Source organism: Nothobranchius furzeri, chromosome 3, assembly GCF_043380555.1.
Source record: "Nothobranchius furzeri strain GRZ-AD chromosome 3, NfurGRZ-RIMD1, whole genome shotgun sequence".
NCBI classification, from domain to species: Eukaryota; Metazoa; Chordata; class Actinopteri; order Cyprinodontiformes; family Nothobranchiidae; genus Nothobranchius; species Nothobranchius furzeri.
In genome coordinates, this window is record NC_091743.1 from 4607254 (window position 1) to 4630685 (window position 23432).

The window sequence follows — 23432 nt, forward strand, 5'->3', positions numbered from 1 at the left end:
ATTTGAATGGAGACACAACAGCTGAGAGGACTAGCACATCCTATCTCCTGGTCAAGTTCCCCATCCCAGGAAGTACCCTGGAGTTCTGCTAATGGAAACATGCCTAATAATCCACAGAACAGGGAACATGTCCAAGAACGGGACCATGCAAATTGGTAAATATCATCATTTCTTAAAGTTCAACAAGGAAGTTTTCTTTCTGTCTCCCTCCCCTTTTCATTGCATTTACTATTTGTCTATTTACTTCCATTTCAGCTATTTGAAGCAAATCTCATCTGACCCTATAACAAATGAACAGAGCGTGGTATTTAATATCACACTGCCTCCTGACTGAACTTATTTTAGGAAATTTTTGGAAACATTGGCAGGTCAGGATAACGTGACCACCAGGACACACAACACTGGCAACCTCAACAGATTCCTGTAGGCCTGACTGGAGAAACCATCTGCTCTTCTGAAATAATGGGAATCCAGAAATGACATTTTTTTCTGGCGTGGCCACATTACCTACAGAAAATAGAACAGATGTACAATTACCCAAAAACCACAGGAAACTCACAAATGACTTTAAGGTTAAAACACAGACATCATCTACAACATATGTCCTAACATGTTATGTTGATATTGTATGCCACTCACAAAATTGTTCTGTAAATGGTATAATGTTCTTACACTCAGCAGGAAATGCCCTGGAGTCTACAGTGGGATGATGATGGCAACTTTCTGGTCAGCATCTTTCTGTAAAAAAAATAAAATAAAAATAAGATTACAATCATTTTGCATGAAGGGGGACTACATGATATTGAGTAGTGATTTGTTAGCACTGCAAGGCGAAGGGACATTTTATTTAGCTAAGCATTAGAGTATCCTGGCATTAAATTATTTCTGATACAGTGTTTAGAGCCAGCAAAAACATTTCACAAAAATCACAATTTATGTTTTTTAATTACTGGGAAATGGAGCAGGGGATTGCAGTTGGTGGGAGGTAGCCATGTTCGTGTCACATGCTGGTCAGCGTGGACGTAATTTTTTGGGGGCACTGTTTACCATCCAAAAACAATATTGCACTATATTAAATTGACACTGGTTGAGCTCTAAGACCAAGCGGAAAACAACCGTTTGTGTTGAAGCCTGTTTCCCATTAGAGCATACAGTAAAGATACCCCCCCCCCCCCCCCGTGTCCCCCCCACTTTTAAACTGAAAATTATGTCCATGCTGGTCAGCGACAAAAACATCCCGTCCCTGTCCCATTTGCGTCCATGACGTCTCCCCCCACAGCCAATGATGCTTAATTTTATATAAAAGTGTTTCAGAAAAAAATTACGAATGCGCTATCAAACTATGTCTTAAACATTCAAATTTCTGGTACAAAATCTTTGCAAGTTGTAAAAATATAAATCTGTCTTTACCTGAACCGTCATTTCCATCTGGTGTTGCAAAAACGCATGCAAGTTCTCGTCTTGGTACATGCACGCGTGTTTTGTACATAGGGGCATGTTTCGTCGGGGCGTGTTTGGACGGGGCTGCGTCTGCAGCTAGACCTCGCTGAATTCGGACAGTCTAGCCTTCACCTCTATGGTGGCCCGTAGGTCCCGTCACAGCCGTGGCAGGAGCTACACGCAAAGGAAAAATGCTAAAGCTAGCAAAAATCGAGCAGGAATATTAAGGAACTACAGCAGCTTCACGTCCATCAGCAGCGTTTGTTCACAACTGTTTTCAGGTAAAGTAACTTTGTTTATTCTAGAAGTTTTCAGGACTTAAATGTTAACTTTAGATGGTTTCATGTATGTTTTAAGCTACAGAATGAACTTGTTAAACATACACAACACATTTCTACAGAGTATTATTAATATAAACCAAATGCATTATAAATGTTAAATGCAGTAGGGTGTTTTTTTTTATTTTTATTACCGTGTCCTGTCTGGTTGTGAAGCAAACAGAATTGATGTCTGAATGCTGGTAACAAGCCTTACACATTTACAGACACGGAGTCAGAGGTGAAAGAGAAAGGAAAAGACAAAAGGTGGGGAGAGAGGGGGGAAGGGGGGGGGGGGGTTCCACAAAAATAAACAATAATGAACAAGAGTCTGCTTCTAGACCTGCAGAAAAAGACAAGAAAAAAAGCAAAAGAGCAACAAAAAAAAAAAGGGACACAACAACAATACAACAAGATCAAGCTATCACTGCGTCAACTTGATGAAGAAATATATAATCAACATTGTTTAACTGAACAATCACACGATAATAAATCACAGTGCATTAACGGAGCATGGGGCAGGATGAAGAAACTAAACTCATTAGCGACGCACTCGGCGCTGTGAGTAACTGCAGCCCGGCACGAGAGCGCGCACAAACTCTTCACTAGAAAAAAAAAGTTTCAGTGATGTACGGCCAGAGCGCGGCTCGAGCAAGGCACCGTGTCGAGCGATGAAGTAACATTGTTACTTTAGTCTAATATTTGTAAAATTCCATGACAACATTAGCTTTTTAATTTAGCCATGACACTCGTGATGTAAAGCAAGTGCTCCTTCCTATGAAATATTCATAAGTCAGTTTTGTGACTGGCGAGCAAGACAGTAACATGATGCTACTTTATTAGCATAAGGCTTTGTGGCTGCAGGTGATTTCTGATGTTTTTAGACCAATTACAGTTATTATTTTGCACTAAGCTTACTAACAAGCTAATGTTATTGTTTATACATCATGGAAGAACATCCAATTTCACGTCACTGACATCATTTGTGAAACTATTACAGGACAGGCATCACAACAATGTAAATAAGAACAAAAATATCAATGTTTAGTTCAAAAAATTGCATCAAAATAAAATCATAATATCAACAAGACCTACAGGGTAATACAGTCATTTTTATCATTACTGTCATTGATTTTCAGGAATTCACATTGGAAGGAGTGATGGAAGACAGTTCAGATGACGAGTATGTGCCTGTGGCAGGCTCAGGCACAGACTATGATGACTCGTGGGAAAGTCTGAGACCAGGGGGTAAAGGAAAAGGGAGAGGAAAAGGTTGCTCGGAGGGTCGGGGAAGGACACGCTCAAGGGATGAGGGCAGCAGGTCGAGGTCCAGAGCTCCTTCAAGGGGACCAGGGCGCCGGGGTGGGCAGCGAACATCAGCTTTCAGAGAAGAGGACTGAGACCGGCTTGCACAGCTGAGAGCTGCCAGTATAGCTGAGATGCAGGTTGGTTGTAGCCATATGTGTAAAAAAAAAAAAATAAATAAAAAATAGAGAGGGGCCAAAAACTATAACATCACTCACTGGAGATATGAATCTAGTCATGTAAACATATGTTCTTTAATTTCTAGACAGCTTTACAACACCTGAGCCAGGAGGAGAGAGATTATATTCTCGAGAGAGTGGTGATCCGTCTTCCAGGGGTGATGCTGGATATCCTGGAGTTTCGGCAAGAGACGCCAGGACACCGTCTTCCTGATCGAGGGCAGCCTGTGTGGTGCACTTGCCAGAACTGCCGACGCATGCCTACACAGATTGAAAATCTGTGCTGTAGGCAGGTTCCGGAACTCTGTCTAAGCAGAAGTGCTCACCTGGAGCTATACTGCTTGGATGAGGGCACACTGCGTCTAGTGAGGATGACCTGGAACGACATTTTCGCCTTAGAGGACAACCAAGATGTGGGCACAGACAACCGAGAGTTTCGTTTTGCTGCGTATCGTCAGTTTACAGTCTGGCAACATGGGCGTCTGGGAAGAGGAAGTCGGAGACCAATTCCAAGCTGCTGTGTTCTACGTATACGGGAAAAATTCCCTGATCCATTTGGGAATTACACTGGTTACAAAGAAGCACCATTTAGGGTTGCAGACTAAAAATCCAAACCGTTTATCTACAACTACAGTAGTTCCAAAACACCAATACCTCAAAATAACTTTAGCTGAAGACAGCATTTTCACCCAAAAATAAACAAACAGTTTGTGCAATATATGTATTTTTATTTATGTACAAAAAAGTTCTGTTATTTGCATTTGTACATAGTTTTTTTCTTAATTTCTAGTAAATCAGTGTGCATGAAAGAAGTCATTCCTGTCTTTTGATGCTTCACGTAGCTGGGGCCTTTATGGAGAGAGGAGAACAGCAGCATTAGATCATATAGCAAGGCTCCATCCAATCTGGTAACTGTCATTTCAACTTGACCTTGGCACAACAGAAAAGTGATGTGTTGTGCAGGTAGTGTGAACATTACAAATAGTTCCAGACTTATAAATGAATTACTGGCGTTCTTCTGTATATTCTTACTTTGTGACTCATAACAGTCTTCTTTTTTTCTTATGTAACACAGTTTGGGTGGATGTTTTTTTCCTTTTATATGCAGGCAGCAGAGGGACAATGTCGCCATCTGCTGCCTGCATATAAATGGAAGCGACGTCTCGAACAGCTGGCGACTCTGGCGAAGGTGTAAGTGATCCGACTGAAACACGAAAGGTAAAAATACATCTACCCAAACTATGTTAAATAGGAAAAAAGAAGACAATTACTGGTGTATTATAATTGGTGATACATCCAAAACTGCACAAAGGTGCAGCAGATGGCTTGTGAGACTGAATATTTTATGCTGAGGTTTATTTATTTATTTTAACCAGTACAACAATAAACATAATTAGAATTGAGCTGACAAGAAATGTGGGATTTTGTTGAATGACACACCTGTCCTCTGCGAATTTGTGTCTGGACCAGTTCTGCCGTGGGGGTTGCCACAACTCCAGCTAAATTCCCAAGATTTCTTGGATCACCGGGGTTGCGTTTTGCCTTTCTTGGGAGCGGCCCTCCATCCATACGTTTTCTGAGGATGCAACGCTGAAGTTCAGGGATGTAGCTGTAGTTTTTGGCAACCTTGACCACTTGTACGCGGTAATTTTGTGACTTTTTGCTGTAGAGTCGCTTGTATCTAAAAGAGGAGCATTACAGGATTTACTGAAGGTCCACCTTTCTACATTTTCATTCAACGACACAAATATTTTACAGTAACAAATCCAACAACTTATTTTGAAGTACAGATCATATTCAGTTGCCTTGAAGATAAACAAAACTATTAGACTTACGACTTCTCATTTTTCCGGGTTATATAATCTGGTCGGTGGTTGTGGTGGTTGTAATCCAACGCGGCAAGAAGGCACCTGGCTTCGTAGACAGGAGGAGAGAAGGCAAACCTGTTTTGCATGGAGAAGGGGGACAAGATTTATAAAAATTTAACCACATAATTTTCAAGGGACTAATATTGCTAGGACATAACACATGCTAGATATTTTTATTTGTCATTCATAACCTGGAAAATGTAATACTTTCAGTTAGTAATTATAAAAAATAATGTACAAATCACTTCTAAATAAAATTACCCTTTTCCAGCATACATGAGAATGCAGTTCTGGAAACTCTCCAGTTCTGAAGTTGACCTGTAAAAAAAACAAAAGCTACAACTTTATAGATTATTAGGAATCACACCTTTGATTGCCTTTTCACCCACAATTGTCATTTCTATATGTAAATTGTCAGCTTTGATATTCACACTTTAGCTTTTTTGCTTATGAAAATGTTATTAATATACCTAAAGGTCAGATACTTGGTGACATCCTTCAACCAGCGTCTGTTGAACATGATTCGTTGAAGAGCCTCGTGTGGTGGTGATCCTGGCACCATGAGCTCTTTATCACTGGTCGTTGCATCAAGTGGTCCATGGTCACATTTGCCACGGGTCCATTCATGCTTCCCTGTGACATGGTGAAGCACACCCACCCACATGTCCTAACAGAAAAAATAAGTTTTATTTGAAAACTTTGAATTTTTTTACCAACTTTCACATCACCATTAAAATACGTAAATTTCACGCACTTTCTATATTGGGCCAGAATTTGGTGACTTTTTGGATATGCTAAGACCCCCTAAAGGCCCTTCAAAGACGCAGAAGAAAAAGAAAAATAAATAAATAAAAATAACAATAATAAACGGAGCAGATACAATAGGCCTTCGCAGCTTCGCTGCTCGGGCCTAATTATGTCAAAGTGCATTGTTGTCTTGTTGTCCAAAAGATGTCACAATACTTACATTAAACATATCACGATGTTGTGCTTTCTGGCAAATGTACCAAAATTGGTTGATGATGTCCTTCAGCCACACAAGTAGGATGGAATTTCCCTTTAGAATCCCAGCCTGTGAACAAGGATAAAACAATTCCATCTTTTAGTTCTTTTTAAAACACAGAAAGGTTTGATTTACCTGCAACGTTTGTCTGCGGCTGCAAACTGCAGTTTCAACACAGCAAGAACACACCAAAGATGATAAAACAACAACAATAACAACAATAAAGTCTCATTATTATTATTGGTATTCACAAATATTTGAAACAATAACATCCATTGTTATTAATCCTACCATATGAAGTTTCTTGGTCAGATTTTTGGCTGCATGCCAGACATCCAAGGAATGTATTATAGCTTTCTCTTTGTATCTTCCTTTTCTTGGATCTGCAATAAATAAGCACTTAGTAAGGTTTAATCACAGTATTCTTCAATTATGTTATTAAAATGTTGCCTTTTGTTCATTTATGAACTGTGGCATGCTCCATAATGTGGAACATAAAGTGTTGCAATCCTTATAAAGACATATTTACCCAACAGTGCAGAAATCTGCATGTGCGCATCTGTGACAATCTCAGTGATGTTCAGGTCCGCCAAAAGGTTGTCAAACGTTTGAATGAAGGCATGCTTCTCCATTATCACACTGTTGCGATTGGTTTGTCGTTTGTCAACAGTGACAACACTTATTATGTCCTTGGAGTCGTTCTCCATGGTCGTATAAGTGCAGAACTGGGCAGTGTGGCCTGTTACAATTTAAAAATTATTTTAGGTTGCATAAAACCTGTCAACAAAAATAAACGATTAGAAAATAATTAATATTACCTGGAGAGTCCATCCTTCCATCAGCTGAAACATAGAAATGCAAGTATATGACATTCGAACCTGAACTCTTGGCTAGTAGATATTATAGATGCATAAAATTTAGAACGTTAGATATACATCAAATCATAAAATATCTTCTAAAATATATGAAGTAATAATTTGCCCATAACAGCAATTTAACTAATTGCTAACTTTTTTCACTCGCAAGTTAGTCCAAATTGTTTATGCAAAGTATTCTCTGCTGCTGTTTGATGTAGTGCATTTCCATACTCACCAAGTGCAACAACACTTTCCTTTGCACGCAGGCCGTCAATGATGACAGCTCTCTTCTTCTCCCAAAAATCTTTTATAGAGTCAACCAAGTAATGGTTCTGTATAAGTCTGAATGTTTTTGGAGACACAAAGCCAATATTCATAAACCTAAAGAAGAGGGCAAGCTTTGAGAAGTTATTGCCAGAGAGGAGTATGTTGGTGGCAACCATGAAGTCCCCTCCTTGCATCGCGTACTTCAGGACAGGCTGGCTGTTCCACTTCCACAGCATATGCCCATTAATGCAAAACTAGAAAAGACAAGAACGTGTTGATTTGTATCAGGATATCAACAATCTGATATGATGTCTATATTAGCAGCAGCTCAATGTGTAGGCATTTTGTGTTCTAACCAAATTCATAATTTGAGGCTTAGCTGTCAAGGAAATTCTGATCTCCAGCTCCAAATCAAATATATTTATAGGCTACATCCTAAATATTTGTGATCCTCTGTAAAATGTCATTCTAAGAGCAACCTGACCAGTGTAAAACTCTGTGTTTTGTATATATTTTCAGGTTAATAACCAAAATGACATCTAAAGTCAACTCACCCACTCGATAATGGTAGCACTTCCCCTTCGGTTGAGTTTGACATGAAATGGTGGAGTGGCATCACATTCTGTACCAATCATCTTGTCCCTATAAAAACATTTCTGGATGGGCAGCTGGAGGAAATTGACCAGTCTTGCCATGCTGCTGGTGAAAGCGATGCATGCTGGCTGGTTGACTAGGTCTTCTTCTATGGAGACCTTCTCTACACTGGGGAAGGAGGGTACATCATTGTCCGCCTCCTCATATTGCTCTGGGTCGTCAGCTTCTTCATCTGTTTCATCATCTCGTTGAAGAATGTCAATGACACTTTCGTCCAGCCCAACAATGGTAGAGCATCAACTGCACGCTGTAAACCACCAGCAGCTCTGTGTGACAGGAAACAAACATGTGAACTGTCTTTAGGATACAACAATGTAAGTCATCATCGTCTTAATTCATTTATGCATGTAAAATGCACGCCCCGCCTCCACCACCCACCCTACCAACAAAGCTTAAGGAAACAGATCATAGGATCTACTGCAAAGAAATACATACTGTATACAGATCGGTGGCACATAATCACTGTCCAAAGGATTTGAACCATTTTCATCCAGTTCTATTCTGTTATGAAAACAATAAATAAAAATAGAATTAATATATTGTTATAAGACTTTGGAATTTTAAAAAAAGAGTGTAAAGAAGCCATTGCAACTCACACACTGTTGAGTAAGTTGTTTGCTTGGTCCTCATCAATTTGGACTGCATCCGTAGCTAGATCCATGGATTTGAAACTACAAACAACACAATAATATTTGTTGTACGTAAAGATAAATACTGGAACTCACCTGAAATGGTGCTGATTCTAAAGAGATAAATGTGGAGCCTAATACATCTGTCATTAATTCTTTCTGCAAATAACAACAATCTGCCGTGAATTGACACTTCACTAAATAAATAAATAAATATATATAATGACCTATATTTGCTTATCTATTGTGTTTTTATCTTTTTTGCACATAGTACAGCAGTAATTTCCTGCATATATGGCAAGACTTCTCATGAACAAATTTACCTTTCTTCAAAAGGATCCAATCCTTGGTCATCAGCTAAGGCCTCAACACCAGCCATTAGAAAATCTTCCCTGTAAAGATAATGTCAGAAGTGTTTGGTGGTGTGATGTTAGTTCTGAACCAAGTGTGGATATGCAAGGTGTAATTTAATGTATGAAATATCATAGCACAAAAACGTGAATATTTGTTTTACATAAAAGATACTAACCCCTCAGACACTGGTTCAGTTGGAGATAATCGATGCAACATTTTAGCTGCTGTTCTCTTACTGGGTGTTGAGGTTGACTGCACATAACCTCCCTGAATTGCAGTTTCAGGAGCCTGCTTCTTCCGGTAGCTGGAAAACACATTTTTAAACAAAAATGTCAACAAGTTGGTTGAGACTCTACACCTTCTGTTTACATAGATCAATAATGGCTAAGCTTCTTTACCTGTGGTACAACTAGTAATATGAAAATGCAGGTCAGTTATAAAAACATTTATTTATCATTTTCACAAACATATTTTATTCTGACCTACATTCAACTGGAAAAATTTAGAAAAATAAACACAAACTTCTGCACAACTTTACTTTCAGTCAAACGCGTTGTTATGGCTGACTTATTATTTATTCTTATGTAGCACAGCAATAGCGCTAGGGAAATATATTCCAATGGGGTTCTGTTACACAAACCCCACGAATAACATTATCTACTGAAGTAACAGTCCTGCTTAGAGGTTGGACTGTAGATCAAATATGACATAATTCTAAAGACTCATCTTGGGTTTGGAAAATGTCCGTTCTCTTCTGTGGTACATACAAACTGAAGCGTGATCACAGCTAACATGCTACCGCACGCTAGCTCTCTCCGGCTGAGCGGTGACGTCATATAATCAAATCAAGCTCTGTTTACTTTTCCCGTCAGAATAAACGGAGCATCCATTTATCTCCAAACACAAGCGGTGTGTCGTCCACAAAATGTAGAAGTGATCCGATTACTCCTTAGTTGCTTTTAGCTTTTTCAAACTGATCAGGAAGCCATACGCTAAACACCGTTAGCTTAGATAAGTTTCTTGTTCATCTGCACAAAGATTTGTTAGATGACCTAAATCAGCATTATCTAAATCCATAAGTTTTATTTTATTTTCTCAAATTGTGGAGATACAGCTCTGATATGTTTACCTACTCGTTACTGAAACCTACAGCAGAAATAAGGAGACCAACACTTACTTGGTCACTAGAAAATGAGCCATGTCCAGCATCCTTTTCCTTTTCAGGCCCAAATCCAGTTGAAGCAGCCTCCATTCTTCCAGAGCGTAACCAAAAGATATTCGGGTCCCTGACCGACTTTTATCATATTTTCTTTTTGACTCTCGAGATGCCGCTGATAAAACCTTCTTCTTTGTGCCACTCTTTAGTGGGCTTTGAGTTGCGCTTGGTAGTTTGCAAGTTGTAGAATCCATTTCCAGAGTTCTTCCTCTTCTGTTTGGGGTTTTAACGTGGCTAGTAGTGAAAGACGCGTTACCGCCACCTAGCAAGCTTCCAAATGTTTTTCCGGGTTTGAACCTTGTCGAGAACGCGCTTGAAGCGTCAATTAACGTCATATCCGTAAAATAGCGCGGGAAATTCGGATCAGGAATGTTTTGCATTTTGCAGCACACAGCCTAATTAACAAAATGGAATGATAAACTGGTTTCATCATTCTTTTTAGTTTAAAATGCTTCATCACCCATAAGCTTCACAAGAATGAACATGTACTTTTTGTTTTTGGACAATTCCTGCCCCATGCTCCTTTACGTGCCCACGATAATAAATCACACTGCATTAAGTGCCCACCATAGTCTTATGACCTGTGTTTAAGGTGCCCAAGTCCATACTTTTGAGAGCACCATGTGAGCACCTGTGTGTGTACACACGCTTGTTTATGTAAGGTTCCTCTATAGGAGCGTCCATTAGAGTGTGAGGGGCCACAGATCTGCCCCCCAAAGATGCGTAGGAGACAGGGGGAGCTCCAAGTCCCAGATATCCTGGCACTGCCCCAGAACACAGGAACCCCAAGGAGACTGCAACCAGAAAAGCCCCCGCCCCCCTCGAGAGGCACAGAGAATCGCCCCGGGGGGCCACAACCAGCAGCCGGCAGAGTCCCGGGAGATATCAGCTGCAAGCCCACAGGCCCGCCCGCAGCCTTCCACCCACTAGCCAGCCAAGCGCGGGACCCAGCGACCCGGGACCCAGGGGCGACCACCCCCGCTGGGGACCCAGCAGAGCCCAGGGACCATGACCCCACCAGGCAGCCACCGGGATTGATCAGGCAGATGCCAAAAATCTTAAACCCCCTGACCCGGGAGCCACGAACACTCAGGCAGACCAAGGCACCACACCCCACACCAGATGTGGCAGGGTGAGGGGAGACGAAGATCTATGTCATCAAAAGAAGTCCCAGGAGAGGGGAGGAGTCAAAGGCCCCACCTGACATATACAGTCATACACAAACACAGTCACACACTCCCTCCCTCATGCTCACACATGCACATACAACCCAAGACTTACAAAAATGCATGCCGGACACCCACTCATGCTTCCCATACACACCCTATTCACTCTGGTCCCGGTACTGCTGCACACGGGGTACAACCATCACCGGTTACCAGAGTTTGACCCTTTCTGCTGGGATGCTGATGAGCAGGCTCCCCCGCCCAACGCTGAGCACAGCAACCCACCACCCCAGACCCTAACCAGACGGCCAGATCTCACTCCTAGCCTCCAGCCCCAGGAAGCCAAGCAACAACAGAGGTGTGCTAAGACCCCTAGTCTCCCTCCACCTGCTCCAATATAGTGTTGTGTGTTCATGAGGTGTATTCCATGGCTGTGGTGAGCGGGCAGTGCGGGCATTGTCTGGCCTATGCCAGCTGATGCAACCGCACCACCCCACTTGCACCCACAGCCCTCTGTGTCTAAGTGCAGTTTAAAATTGAAAGTGGGCACCGGCAGCCGGGAGGAGGCTGAGAAATCCCCCTGCCAAGTGCCGTTGAATGTGCTCACTCCCAAGGCCCTAAGTGTGTGTTTGCGTGGAATGTCGTCGGTGGAAGTGTATAAGGTGCAAATAAAATTGGGGGGCAGGTTGCCACAGCAATGTGGAAATGGGGTCCATACCCGCACTCCCTGACTTGTCCACCCCCCAAGGTCCTATGTGTATGTTTGTGTGATGATGTGAGGGAGCAGGAGGAGAGAAATATGCGGGGATGGGGAGGAATAGCTGGTTGGGCGTAGCCCCCAGGGGGCCAGCTCCCCCGCTGGCCCCAATAGGCACCTCTGTTGTCAAATTTCCACCCAGGGCATGGAGACCCCAGCCAATCCTGCCAGGGACCAAAGCAGCAGCATTACAGAGCCTCACGGAGTCCGGGGGCAACAACCCAGCCGCACCCCAGCAGAATATCTATGCCCATCCCTGCATTTGCACAACTTCCAGAATATATAAGACATGGGACATCCAGGTAAGGTTGGGTCCTTCCCCTTCTGGACCTCCCCCTCCCGAGGCCCCCGAACCTGGGCCAGGCACTGCTGCATGTTCCTCCCTTCTTCCCAGCAGCATACGTGTCAGGACCTGACCCCCAAGGCCCCGCCCAGACCCCCACACGGGGCCAGCCACCCCCAAACCCCGAACCCCCAGGCCCCCACCCAGATCCGCCCAGGGGCAATGCAGCTGCCAGGCAGTGACCCATGGTAGCCGCCAAGACCTCCAAGGGGCCCTACTCACAACCGCCAGTAGTCCACCCCCCGAGGCAACCCAAGCACCTCCAGAGGGGGCAACAGCCCCCCAGTCCCAGACACCCCCAGTGAACCCACCACCAGGGAACATCCGGATACTCCAAACTCAGACCCTCCACTCCCCCACCCACATCATCCCGCAGGACAACATCAACAGTCCCCCATCATCGCTATGTGATGGAACTGATCAAAGGAGCCCAGAGAGATTGATTTGAAGTGGAAGCAGAGGCTAAATCAAGTGCAATATGATCTAACAAAAGATTTCTATGCTGGTTAATGCAGAGAGTTCCTCTATTTTTCCAATTCAAGAGGATAGTTTTCTTAGCGATGCATATGGCAGTCAGAACCACGTGAACCAAAGATGTTTCAATCGGGACATCGTCCAGGTTTCCCAGTAAACAAAGAGAGGGGATGGTTGGGATTTTCAGAGACTTTGACAGGTCTTCACACACTCTACCCCAAAATCCTGGACAGGTGGACAGGACCACAGTGCATGAATGTAATTGTCAGGAATGTTGTTTGTGCAGTGTGTACAGGTGTCAGACAACACAAACCCCATCTTGAACATCCGATGACCTGTATAGTGTACTCTGTGTAGAATTTTGTACTGAATTAATTGTAAATTGGGATGTCTGATCATTTTAAAAGTTTTTCAACAAGTTTGGGAGCAGAAGTTCTGGTCAAAGCTGACTGATAGATCCAGATTTTTTAATAGGGATTGCTATTCCATCATCTTTTTTGGACTGTGTCTTATATACTTTAGACAGTAGTTTGGGGGGTTTGAGATTATAGAAGTCTAATACCCTTGGTGGTGTTTGTAATTCTATTTTATTGACCTTAAATTTTTGTTTGACTGCAGATTTAATTTGGTGGTATTCTAAAAAGCTATTCTTATCTATTCCAAATTGGGAGACTATTCTATTAAATGGGATGAAGTCCAATCCTTCATATATGTGTTCCAGGTATAGGATTCCTTTATTTTTCCAGTCCGGAAGGTTCATAATTTTATTATTTTGCAAAATATCAGGATTATTCCAGATAGGTGTGCATCTGCACACTAGTGAAGACTCTGTCATTTTAAGATACTCCCACCATGCTGTCAGAGAGGTGCTGATAGAAATACTTTTGAAGCCTTCATGTTTTCTTATGCTTGAGCTAATAAATGGTAAGTCTGAAAGCTCTATCATATTGCAAAGTGTCTTCTATGTGTAACCAAGACTCATCTAGTGGGTTATCTTGCAACCATCTTGGTATATATTGCAGCCTGTTGGCTAAGAAATAATAATAAAAGTTGGGTAGATCCAGTCCTCTGTCTTGGGTCTTCTGAAGCGTTTTTAAGCTAATTTGTGGAGGTTTATCCTGCCAAAGGAATTTGGTAATTGAGGAGTCCAGAGATCTAAACCAGTCAGCTGGTGGTTTGTTTGGGATCATTGAAAATAAGTAATTTATTCTGGGTAAGACCATCATTTTAATTGTAGCAACTCTCCCCATGAGTGATATCGGTAAGGATTTCCATCTTGCAAGATCATCTTCCACTTTCTTTAAAAGTGGGATGTAGTTTAGTTTGGTTAGATCTGCCAACTTGGGATGTCGCGAGCACGTCCCATTTGTCGGTTCCGTTAAAACCCAGTTCCGTTAGAACTTATAAGACTGTGCTACTTTCTCAGGGTTCATAGGGATGTCGGTGAGTTTTATTGTATTAGACCCTGGTTTTGGACTTCCTAATTAGAATCAGTCTTCTATTTTAAGGTAAAATGATATGCAATACTTGTTTCTTTGTGAGAGCACACTTCCTTTTTAATTAATACTGTTATCTGGTGGTTTCAGATACTAGGGACGAAGCCCGGCGGGTGGCCATCCGTCGCTGGCAATTCTTTGGGTTATTAGGATTAATTGTGCCCCTGTCAGCTTATGTGGGCGGTTGGTAACTATAAAATGATTCTTGTTAGTTGATCAGGCTAACATAGATTTATCAATTTATCTAATTAATCCAACCTCCCAGCGCTGGCAAAGACTTTTTCACACTTGCAATCAGAGCCAAAAATAACCTAATGTTTTGGTTTTATCATCCTTAAGACATCTCGTTACTCGCGGGAGAGGAGAAGACAAGCTTCTTTATCTTAAGGTTTCTTTTTATTAATCTGTCACAAACCGTAAAGTAAATCCTGATAATTCAGGAACCTATAATTAATGTGCTTACCTCTCCCTTATGGCCAGGGCTCCCACCTTTAAGCTTTAAAAAGAACCTGAAAGAATCAGGAATGTGAATCAGGAATGTGTTTGACCCGCAGGAACTTGCAACATCCCCCACGTGGATCGAACTTGGGCGAAGGACCATAAAAATTTAAAGCTGATATACAAGCCTTTAGGAATCGGGCGTCCATCTCACTCAGGAACGGCTGGACGCTCAGAGACCGAACTGTGGCCTCCACATCAATCCTCATTCTCATCATAATGCCATCATCAGCTACTGGCAAACACAAGGTCCCTTTGCGGGTCATTACATAACCTTTAAACCGCTTTACCCCATCCGTGGGATCCTCACCCAGGAAAAACAGTGATAAATCTATCACTTTATGCTCTCCACATGGAAGTGAGCCCAGCATTTGCGGTGGGAAGCTTGCGCTGAAAACCAAGACATGATTTCTCATGTCTAACAAAGGGGCGGTCCCAAAAAAGTCGCTGACTTCTGGGCCAAACCACCCAGCCTTTACAGACAAAAATTCATAAATTGGAAGCAATCTATGATCTTACTTTGACCAATAAGATAACACCGTTTCTGGAACATAATTCTCCATCTCATCTCTTTCCCGGGGGATTTCTGAACACGGGGAGGAATGCCTGCTTGCACTCCATCAAGACAAATCATAGGGACTTCATTTATCACATCAGGATACGGGTTACTCTGTGAAGTTGTGCTCATTGCTGATACAACCTCTTCAGCCACGTGTGATGAGGTCGCCGTTGACAGCTTCTCGCCGTGGTTCTCTCCGAGCAGGTCATTCATATCAGGAGAAGTCAGCATTAGTACGTCATCTTCCTGACCAGCCTTCCGCTCGAGTCCCGTTTCCATTTGGTCTGGATGTACTGAATAAACCTGCAAGACACGCAGCGTTCATTCATCGTAGAATGCTCACATTGAAGTCCGATCGTCTTAGTCGGGGTCAAGCCTCCCTCTCTGAGATTCACATTGCACAAATAATATGTGCCATCCCGAGAGAAAATGGTCGGTAGACCTGCAGACGGGATTAGTCCATCTATCATACTTTGCAGAGTCGGGTCCATCTGAAAGGAACATAAATATGTCCCACATGAGATAGAGAACTTATTCCATGAACTGATTAGCAACTGCATTACTGCACAAACACTTTTTAATCATAGGAAAAAATAAATCAGTAATAAGAATCCCACCACAACTACTGTAGGCATAGCAAAATCCTTATAACAAGTTTGCACCAGTTATGAAATGACTACACCATCTAGACAAGGTTAAAGATGCTTGCGCCTAATAATAAAAGAATAACATAGAAATATTTATAAAATCCTGACATACCTCAATACTCAGAGCTTCAAGCAGCTTAGATTCTGGGTGAGACTGATGATCCATTTGTGTTGCTCAAATGTCAGACTGACAGGTAAAAAGCAAGTGACATGCTGTCACATGCAGAAGGCCTCCTATTTAAACAGAAGCAACAGAAGGGGGACCACTGCTCCCTTCTCCTGTCTTCCCTCCTCCCATCTTATCTTGGTTTAGCAGGCCAGGCTTTTTATCCCTTAACAGCCTTCTTCCTGTCAACTGCCACCTGTCATGCTTGCAGGCCAGAATCATACCTATCAATAAAACTATTACTCCCAACATCAATCCGAGCGTGCAGAGCGGCCAAAAGAGGGCGTCCCACACAGGAACAATTATGTTCTCTCTCACTCCTTTTATTAAAGTCTCTACCGAATCAGAGGTTCCTTGGATTACATTATTTGAGACTTGTACCACACTGTCACTCACAATTTCCCCCACTCCGCGAACTACCAGACTTACATGTCTTAATGTGCCATTAATCCCATACGCAAAATAATCAAACCAGTCGGCTTTTTGCTGATCCAACGATCTTCGAAAGGCTGAGCAAAAACCACTCCTCAAGTCCCAGTTCGGGAAATCTCTAAAGTTAGGAAATTCTTTAGGCGTGTCAGGGTCAATTGTGAATCTTTCAGGCTGAGGATTTTTACCTATTCTAGGTTCATTAAAACACACATGATGATCTATGCCTAATCCGTTAAGGTAATTAAAATTTACCAGACTAAACGCTCCCCATTTGGTTGTTCCTGGGGTTGTGAATCCGGGGGGCACTAAGTCTCCAACTTTATCACCCATAATCAGTATGCGATCTAAGAGGCCATTCCCCGTATGTGTATTATTGATCTCCCAAGTGTTCGTCTTATCAATAGAAAACCAATTTGTTTTGACTCGGAGTCGTCCGTCTTCCAAAACCAGTGTTTTAGTTCCTATTAATTTTCTCTCAAAGGTTTCTGCTTCAATCCGTGTGTCCTGGGGATAATAATCATATTTTTGTTTATTATATCCCTCTCCGTACCAGTATGTCATAGGATACGTCTCGTACATCCCTTTTCTATAATATCTATAATCTTCTGGTATATTTCTTTGCATATAACCGCGTAAGACTTTATAGCATAATTCTCCAGTTCCTAAAGTAGCTATGTTTAGATAAGGAGGCCTAGGTTTAAAAAACTCTCGATCTCCTAATGTGTCCGGATGCAAACCTCCGACCGTCAATCCATAAAGTTGTGAATACCAAAAAATACACATCCTTCTAGTTAATCCTTTAGTATTATTACAGACTTCCGCCTGACATCCTTCAAGCATTAATGTGTAATTTCTAGCCCATGTGGGACTGTGATAAAAATCTTTCTTGTGGCTTGGTCTAATCATTTTATTTACTGCTTCAAATATGGAGTCTGCCTCAATTATACTATCAGGAGTAGCTGTACCCTTTTGATAATACGCCCCTGCGAGTCTTATTCTAAGTGGCTCTCCACCTTGCCATAAAGTGCTATTATTTGCTTTTTTAGTTAAACATAGCCTGGTTTCCTCGTTCCATGCGTGAAACCCTGTGTCTAAATTAGTGGGATCAGATTGATTCTTCTTCATCCATTGCACTACTCCTGGATGTTTGAAATTAGGAACCTGATAAACCCATTCAGTGTAAAGGGTGTGTCTTATCTTATGTAGTTCCCAACCTAGCGGCTGAAGGCCCACCTCGTTATGGAGGCTGAAAAAGGTCCAATTAAAATATGTACTATTAATGGGAAGTATATATTTTTGATATCCTGTGTAGTTTGCGTATTCACTGTGACCTTTACGTAAGAGTCGAGCCAGTTCTTGTGAGGTAGATCTTTTACCCCTCCCCCCGGGCTCCAAAAAGAGAGGAACAGTTTCTTCATCTTCCTCTGTCTCTTCCAGGGGATCAGACATTGCAGGGGGCACTTTTGATAACCATTTAATCACATTATCTTTTACCTTCTGCCACATGTGGCTCTCTTCTATCATAGACAAGGAATCATATTTTAGTGTTGTATTAGGAGGGGGGGTGGGACAAACATCTCTTCTTTCCCTCCCCTTTGATAATCTGTGATACCAACGCGTAATATTTCCTGTTTGCCAGGAACTTAGACTACTGTCCTTGGTTTGAAAACACCCAAATTCGAACCTACGAGGCCACCATCTCTCTATTTTTATTACTTTAAATGTGGTGAAGTTGTGTCCCCATTCTAAATTATTTCTAAGACAATATTTGTAAACCCACAACTCTACTTCACCTGAAGTTTGATTTAAGATTTTCTTTATTCTTAATATTATCTGAGAAGATTGATTAAGCTCTGTGGATCCTGTCTGATCCATTAAGACTGCCATATACTCCGCCCATGGGCCGGTCTCATCACCCTCCGTGTCATGTCTCCCTTCCTGCTCTGTTGCAGAAAATGCTGTCAGGGAGGGTCTAGCCATGATCCGGTCTAATCCATGATTTTCTCCACAGGGCAAGCGCAGGCAACCAGTTTTGTTCCCTGTTACACTACAAATCTTGAATCCAACCTGTGTTGCTATCATGCAGGTGGTTATAATTTCATTAAAATCTTCTTTGAGCCATAACAGCTTAATTTTGGACACATTCCAATTCCCTTCCTAATTGTTGCGGTCCTCCGTGAGTTATGCTATATGTCACCGAGGACACATGATACGTTCGGAGATATACATGTACCCCATATGCAATCGTTATACTAAATCCCATGAGGCTCAATTCGAAAAGGATATAAAAGGCCCATCTGATCCACTTTATCATCCAATTCTTTCCTTTCGGAATATTTACATTTTTCTTTTTATCTTTGGGACCAACTCCAGCCGGAGTTGCATACCTGACCACTTTCCGTTTCCTGCTGCCTTTCCCCTTATGCTTCTGAGAAGAGAACATCTGCAAAACAGAAGCATAAAAATCAGCAGGAAATGAAAGCACCCTGCTCTAATTAGTTAGTGTTAGATCGGAGACCAGCCTTCTACGAGACATTTTAGTGTAAGCAGTCCCATAAATCTTAGGCCAATATGCCATCCCGCTTCGGGTGGTCATTATGTTAACAGCCGAGCTGCAAATGCGACCCGACAGGTCTATTACCTCTATCAAAGTTAACTGATAAGGCATGAACTTACGCTCTGCCCCTGGTCCAAGACTCTTCAGCTCAACCAGGCAAGAGGCCACACGCTTACGCATCCCTGGGGGCTCTTGAACAGACAATCCTGTATGCCAGTCAAGATTTCCTGATAGATAGGTGCCCCATCTGTCATCCTTATATTCTTGGGTCACCCCAATCTGTGTACCTGTTTCCCATGCCAGCGTCCCAAATTGCTGTCCTAATATCAAGCTCTTAATAGACTCAAAGCTGGATCGAGCCTGAAGCTCTTCCAGTCCTTTTTCTCTAGTCTTGAGCTTGATCACAAACGGATAAGCTTCTACCCATAAATCCCTAACTGGCTTCACCAGGCTAGGATCCCTGAGCAGCTCTCCCACATAAAACAGGCTGGGCTGGCATGTCGGTAAACAGGTAGTCAAAACACAATTTTTCATGAAACAGCACCCATCTCTGATTTCGCCTCCGTGGGTGCACTCACAGACCTGCCAGGAGATGATGCTAGGTTCATGTCTCAAGCAGGTCCTGCAAAAACAAATTTTAATGGGGGCAGACAGCTCCACTGCACCTGTGGGTAAATCCGTTCCCCTTTCCAGGTGAGCAGGCTTCTCCTCCCGGAGCCCCGACCATTTTATTAAGGAGCACAGAGTTCCACACATTACGCATGTGCCCGGCTTCCAGCCCCCCCCCCCCCCCCCCCCCCCCCCCATTGGGCGTAACGATTCCTGGCAGGAGATTCTGTGAAGCTAGGAAACATGGCTGCTTTACAGTCCGTGACAGAACCTCCCTGTGATACCAAAACGAGGCCCGTGCTACACAAATTCTTACATACCATTTCATTACTAGATTTTGACCCAGCCATGATCTTTAATCAAGTAATTTCTTCAGAGAAGTTATTTTATAACTTGATGAGCGTGAACGCGCATACCAGTTTCAGTTAAAACCACGTTCCCAGTTACGTCCTGTATTATAAAGGGTCCACTTACGTTATGCTTAATGCAATCTCCTTTCTGAACCGGACCTCTTTTGACCCAAATTCTCCCACCTTTCTGTAACACATAGACGGATTCTGGGTTAGTTTTTTTCTTAGCTCTTTTCAGCTTCGTTCTGTTAAGGATCACATTTAGTTCTGAAATCCCCTCCAGAGTATCCCATCGGGAATTCAGGTTAGTAAGGATGTGATTTTTTACCGTCCTAACTGCTCTTTCTGCTATTCCGTTAGTGTGGGATTCGTATGGGATAGAAAAAAACGTGTTTAATCCCCCTCGATTCAAGCAGACAAGCAACCTTGTCATTTTTGAACTCAGGCCCTCCATCCGAACGGAGTGACTCACAGGTCAGAGGCAGGAGCAAAGATAAGGCCATGCTGACTGTATTTCCTGTGGCCCGTTTCAGCGGTACCACCTTACTCTGATTGCCCGTCCCATTATCTTTGATCACCAAGAAGAATTTATGTCCATTCACTCGTCTAGAGGCACATTCACCAACATCTGTGCTGAAATGCACTCCAGACACATCACACATGATGTGATGGTCATAAATCACAGGTTGAGCCCCTCCTTTTAATTTACACGGCTCACATGTCGCTTTCACTCGTGCTGTTAGTTCTCTCAGCTTTGGTACAGAAATCTTTTCTTTTTTGAAAATCTCACGCAAACGCTGTGCTCCCACATGCCCATAATTTTTATGTGCATAGGTCACCAGCTCTTCATCAGCTGCAGCATTCCTATTCTGTAAAAACACTGTAGGCAAAAACAAACCTCGAGCTTGTACTAAGTCATCCACTTCTGCGTTTCCGATCTCATCCGCACTTTTACCTCCTGTATGGCTATTTACATGTGTTACCTGAATCTGTAATTTTTTATTATAGCACGTAACAAGTGTCCACAAATCAGCATGTTCCAGTCTATCCCCATCGGCTTTCTGAAAGTCCTTAGCTTCCCAGAATGACAGATGGTCATCTAATCCGTCTTTCACATATTTAGAATCTGTGACCAATCTCACTGATCTGAGTTTCAGCTTACACGCGTCAGCGAGCGCCATGACAACGGCTGTGAGTTCAGCGGTCTGAGCAGACCCAGTTGCTTGCCCAGCCTGTCAGAATTTCCTGTTCCTTAACTGTCTCACAAACCCCCACTTGCAAAAGTCTGCATCTGCTGTTTTTTAGACCCATCAGTGTAGTAAACTGCCTCTGGATTTATGGCTCTAACAACCTCTTTCCTGTCAGGCTTAAGCTTTGTTTCACCTTCCACGTGGATCTGCGGGTTTGCCAATAACATCTCCCACTTTGCCCATCTGGGTAAAACGGCCCTTGCCTGTGATAGGAGATCTTTCCGAAGTTCTTTAATCATATAATCAGTAGATTGAATTATGATTTTTTATGATCCGGCCAGAGCGAACATCATATCTTTATGTTTCATCAGGGTGGTCAGCACCTTCTCGCTGGGCGTGTAACGGCTCTCTGTTGGTGCGAGCTTATAGCCTTTACAGGTTATTAAACTCTTGCTATCATAGTTCTGAAATAAACACTCTGTGAAATCTTGTCCTACGATCACTCTTACAGCTAATGGCTCATGATGTTCCCTATTTGAAAGATTCACTAGATTAGCTCCTATTTTAACCATCACTGCTTGATAAGTCTCGAGCTCCTGTGAGCTGAGTTTGCGGTTGTGCGTCACTAGCTTTTGACCTACTTTGGCCCTGAGGCCCTTTTTAAGTGACATTATGGGGTCAATGATACTTCGAAACTCACAAACGTTGCTGGAAATGTATTGAAGTTGACCGATAACACCCTCCAGCGTGAGTAAATCATGTGGGGGTGTTATGTTTTGCAAATAGGTGAAAGGTACCGACACTGAGTCTGACACTTCGAACAGGAGGAACATAACTTTTGTGCGTCCTAGCTGGCTTTTCTTCAAGTTGAGTTTGAATCCTGCACATGTCAGTCGGGTCACCACCTCATCCAAAGTTTTCAGGTGCTCACCTTCATCGTCATCTGTGAAAAATATATCATCTATATATTGAACGACAGGTAAGCCGTTCAGATATGACTGTACTATGCTCTGAAACACATTGGGGCGTTGACATATCCCTGAGGCAAAACGGCCCATTCGTAGTACCTCCCCTCAAACGTGAACCCAGTTTTGGCTCGACTTTCTTGCGATAGAGGGACAGACCAAAAACCATTAGCCAAATCAATGCATGTTTTATATTTCTTAATAGCCATGGTTCGCAGCTGCATGTGCGGATCAAAAGTTTTTCGTACATCATGTGGTGTCACTCTATTTAGTCCTTTTAAATTGTGTACCAGTCTGTAAGTTCCATCAGGCTTAGGAACAGCTTGAATGGGAAGACAGGTGGATAATGCGTCCTTTTCTTCTATTATTCCCTTTTTAGAAAGCTCAGCAAGGGTACATCTGATCTCATCTCTCCCTTGTCTAATCGGATACTGAGTCTCCCTGGCAGGCATAGCCCCTTTAATAATGCATTGTTCTTTTACTCTGCCACAATCATTTTTATGTGTAGCCCAATTCCCATTTTGGATTATTTTTCTGAGTCTGTGTGGATCCACGATAGTTTTCTCCAGCTGCTCTTCAATGAGACTGGTCATATCTAATTCACCTAAAAAACTCACATGTAGTGCTGGGTCCTTTGTTATTGTTACTAAATCCTTTAAACTAATTAAGTTTTCTGCACCTTTTATGTAAAGAATTCCCTGTCCGTCTTTATGAACTGCCATGCTGCGAATAGAACCATCTGCAAGTATTACATTTTTGTATCCTATTTGTTCCATCGGATTATTCTCGCGCTTTACTGATATTAATGCTCCGGTATCTACAATGTACATTGTATTCTAGTATTTTCCTTTAGGCCATTCTCCATCCCAATGTTTATGGGATGAGAGCGCCTCAATTATTTCTACTTTTGTGGCTGTTGGGGAGTCCGGCTTCTGTGATTGTATTTCGCGTCCCAGTCTTTGATTGATTGGATCAATTTGTCCCTCTGTTCTTTCGTCATTCTGGCCCATTCCTCTGGGTTCGCCCTCCTGGGTCGAGCCAGAGGACATCCGGGGGGTCCCATGAAGAACGGCCTTGCATTCGGATCCAATTGGTTCCGAGGTTTGTGGCCCTGGCTCGGTTCTGGTCTGGGTG

The 23432-nt window shown here is 42.6% G+C and overlaps 1 protein-coding gene across 1 annotated transcript; it reads right to left on the minus strand.

Annotated features, from left to right (window-relative positions):
* Positions 1-4409: 4409 nt before the first annotated feature.
* On the minus strand, positions 4410-8391 carry LOC139068965 (uncharacterized). The gene is made up of 10 exons (XM_070549818.1): positions 8326-8391; positions 7791-8156; positions 7205-7490; positions 6931-6954; positions 6642-6851; positions 6404-6495; positions 6077-6181; positions 5580-5776; positions 5371-5427; positions 4410-5184 (listed from the first exon to the last, which is right to left on the minus strand). Exons 2-10 carry the CDS (start codon positions 7929-7931, stop codon positions 5073-5075), a joined length of 1224 nt encoding a protein of 407 aa, XP_070405919.1. The 5' UTR covers positions 7932-8156; positions 8326-8391; the 3' UTR covers positions 4410-5072.
* Between the last annotated feature and the right edge of the window lie 15041 nt (positions 8392-23432).

Bases quoted from the DNA above. Each gene is read 5' to 3' on its own strand.
- LOC139068965 (XM_070549818.1), bottom strand. From the start codon at position 7,931: ATGGCAAGACTGGTCAATTTCCTCCAGCTGCCCATCCAGAAATGTTTT. The intron at 6,852-6,930 runs GTAATATTAATT...AAATTGTAACAG, and splicing joins TGGAAGGATGGACTCTCCAG to GCCACACTGCCCAGTTCTGC. The intron at 5,777-6,076 runs GTAAGTATTGTG...TTTTTCTGTTAG, and splicing joins AACATCGTGATATGTTTAAT to GACATGTGGGTGGGTGTGCT.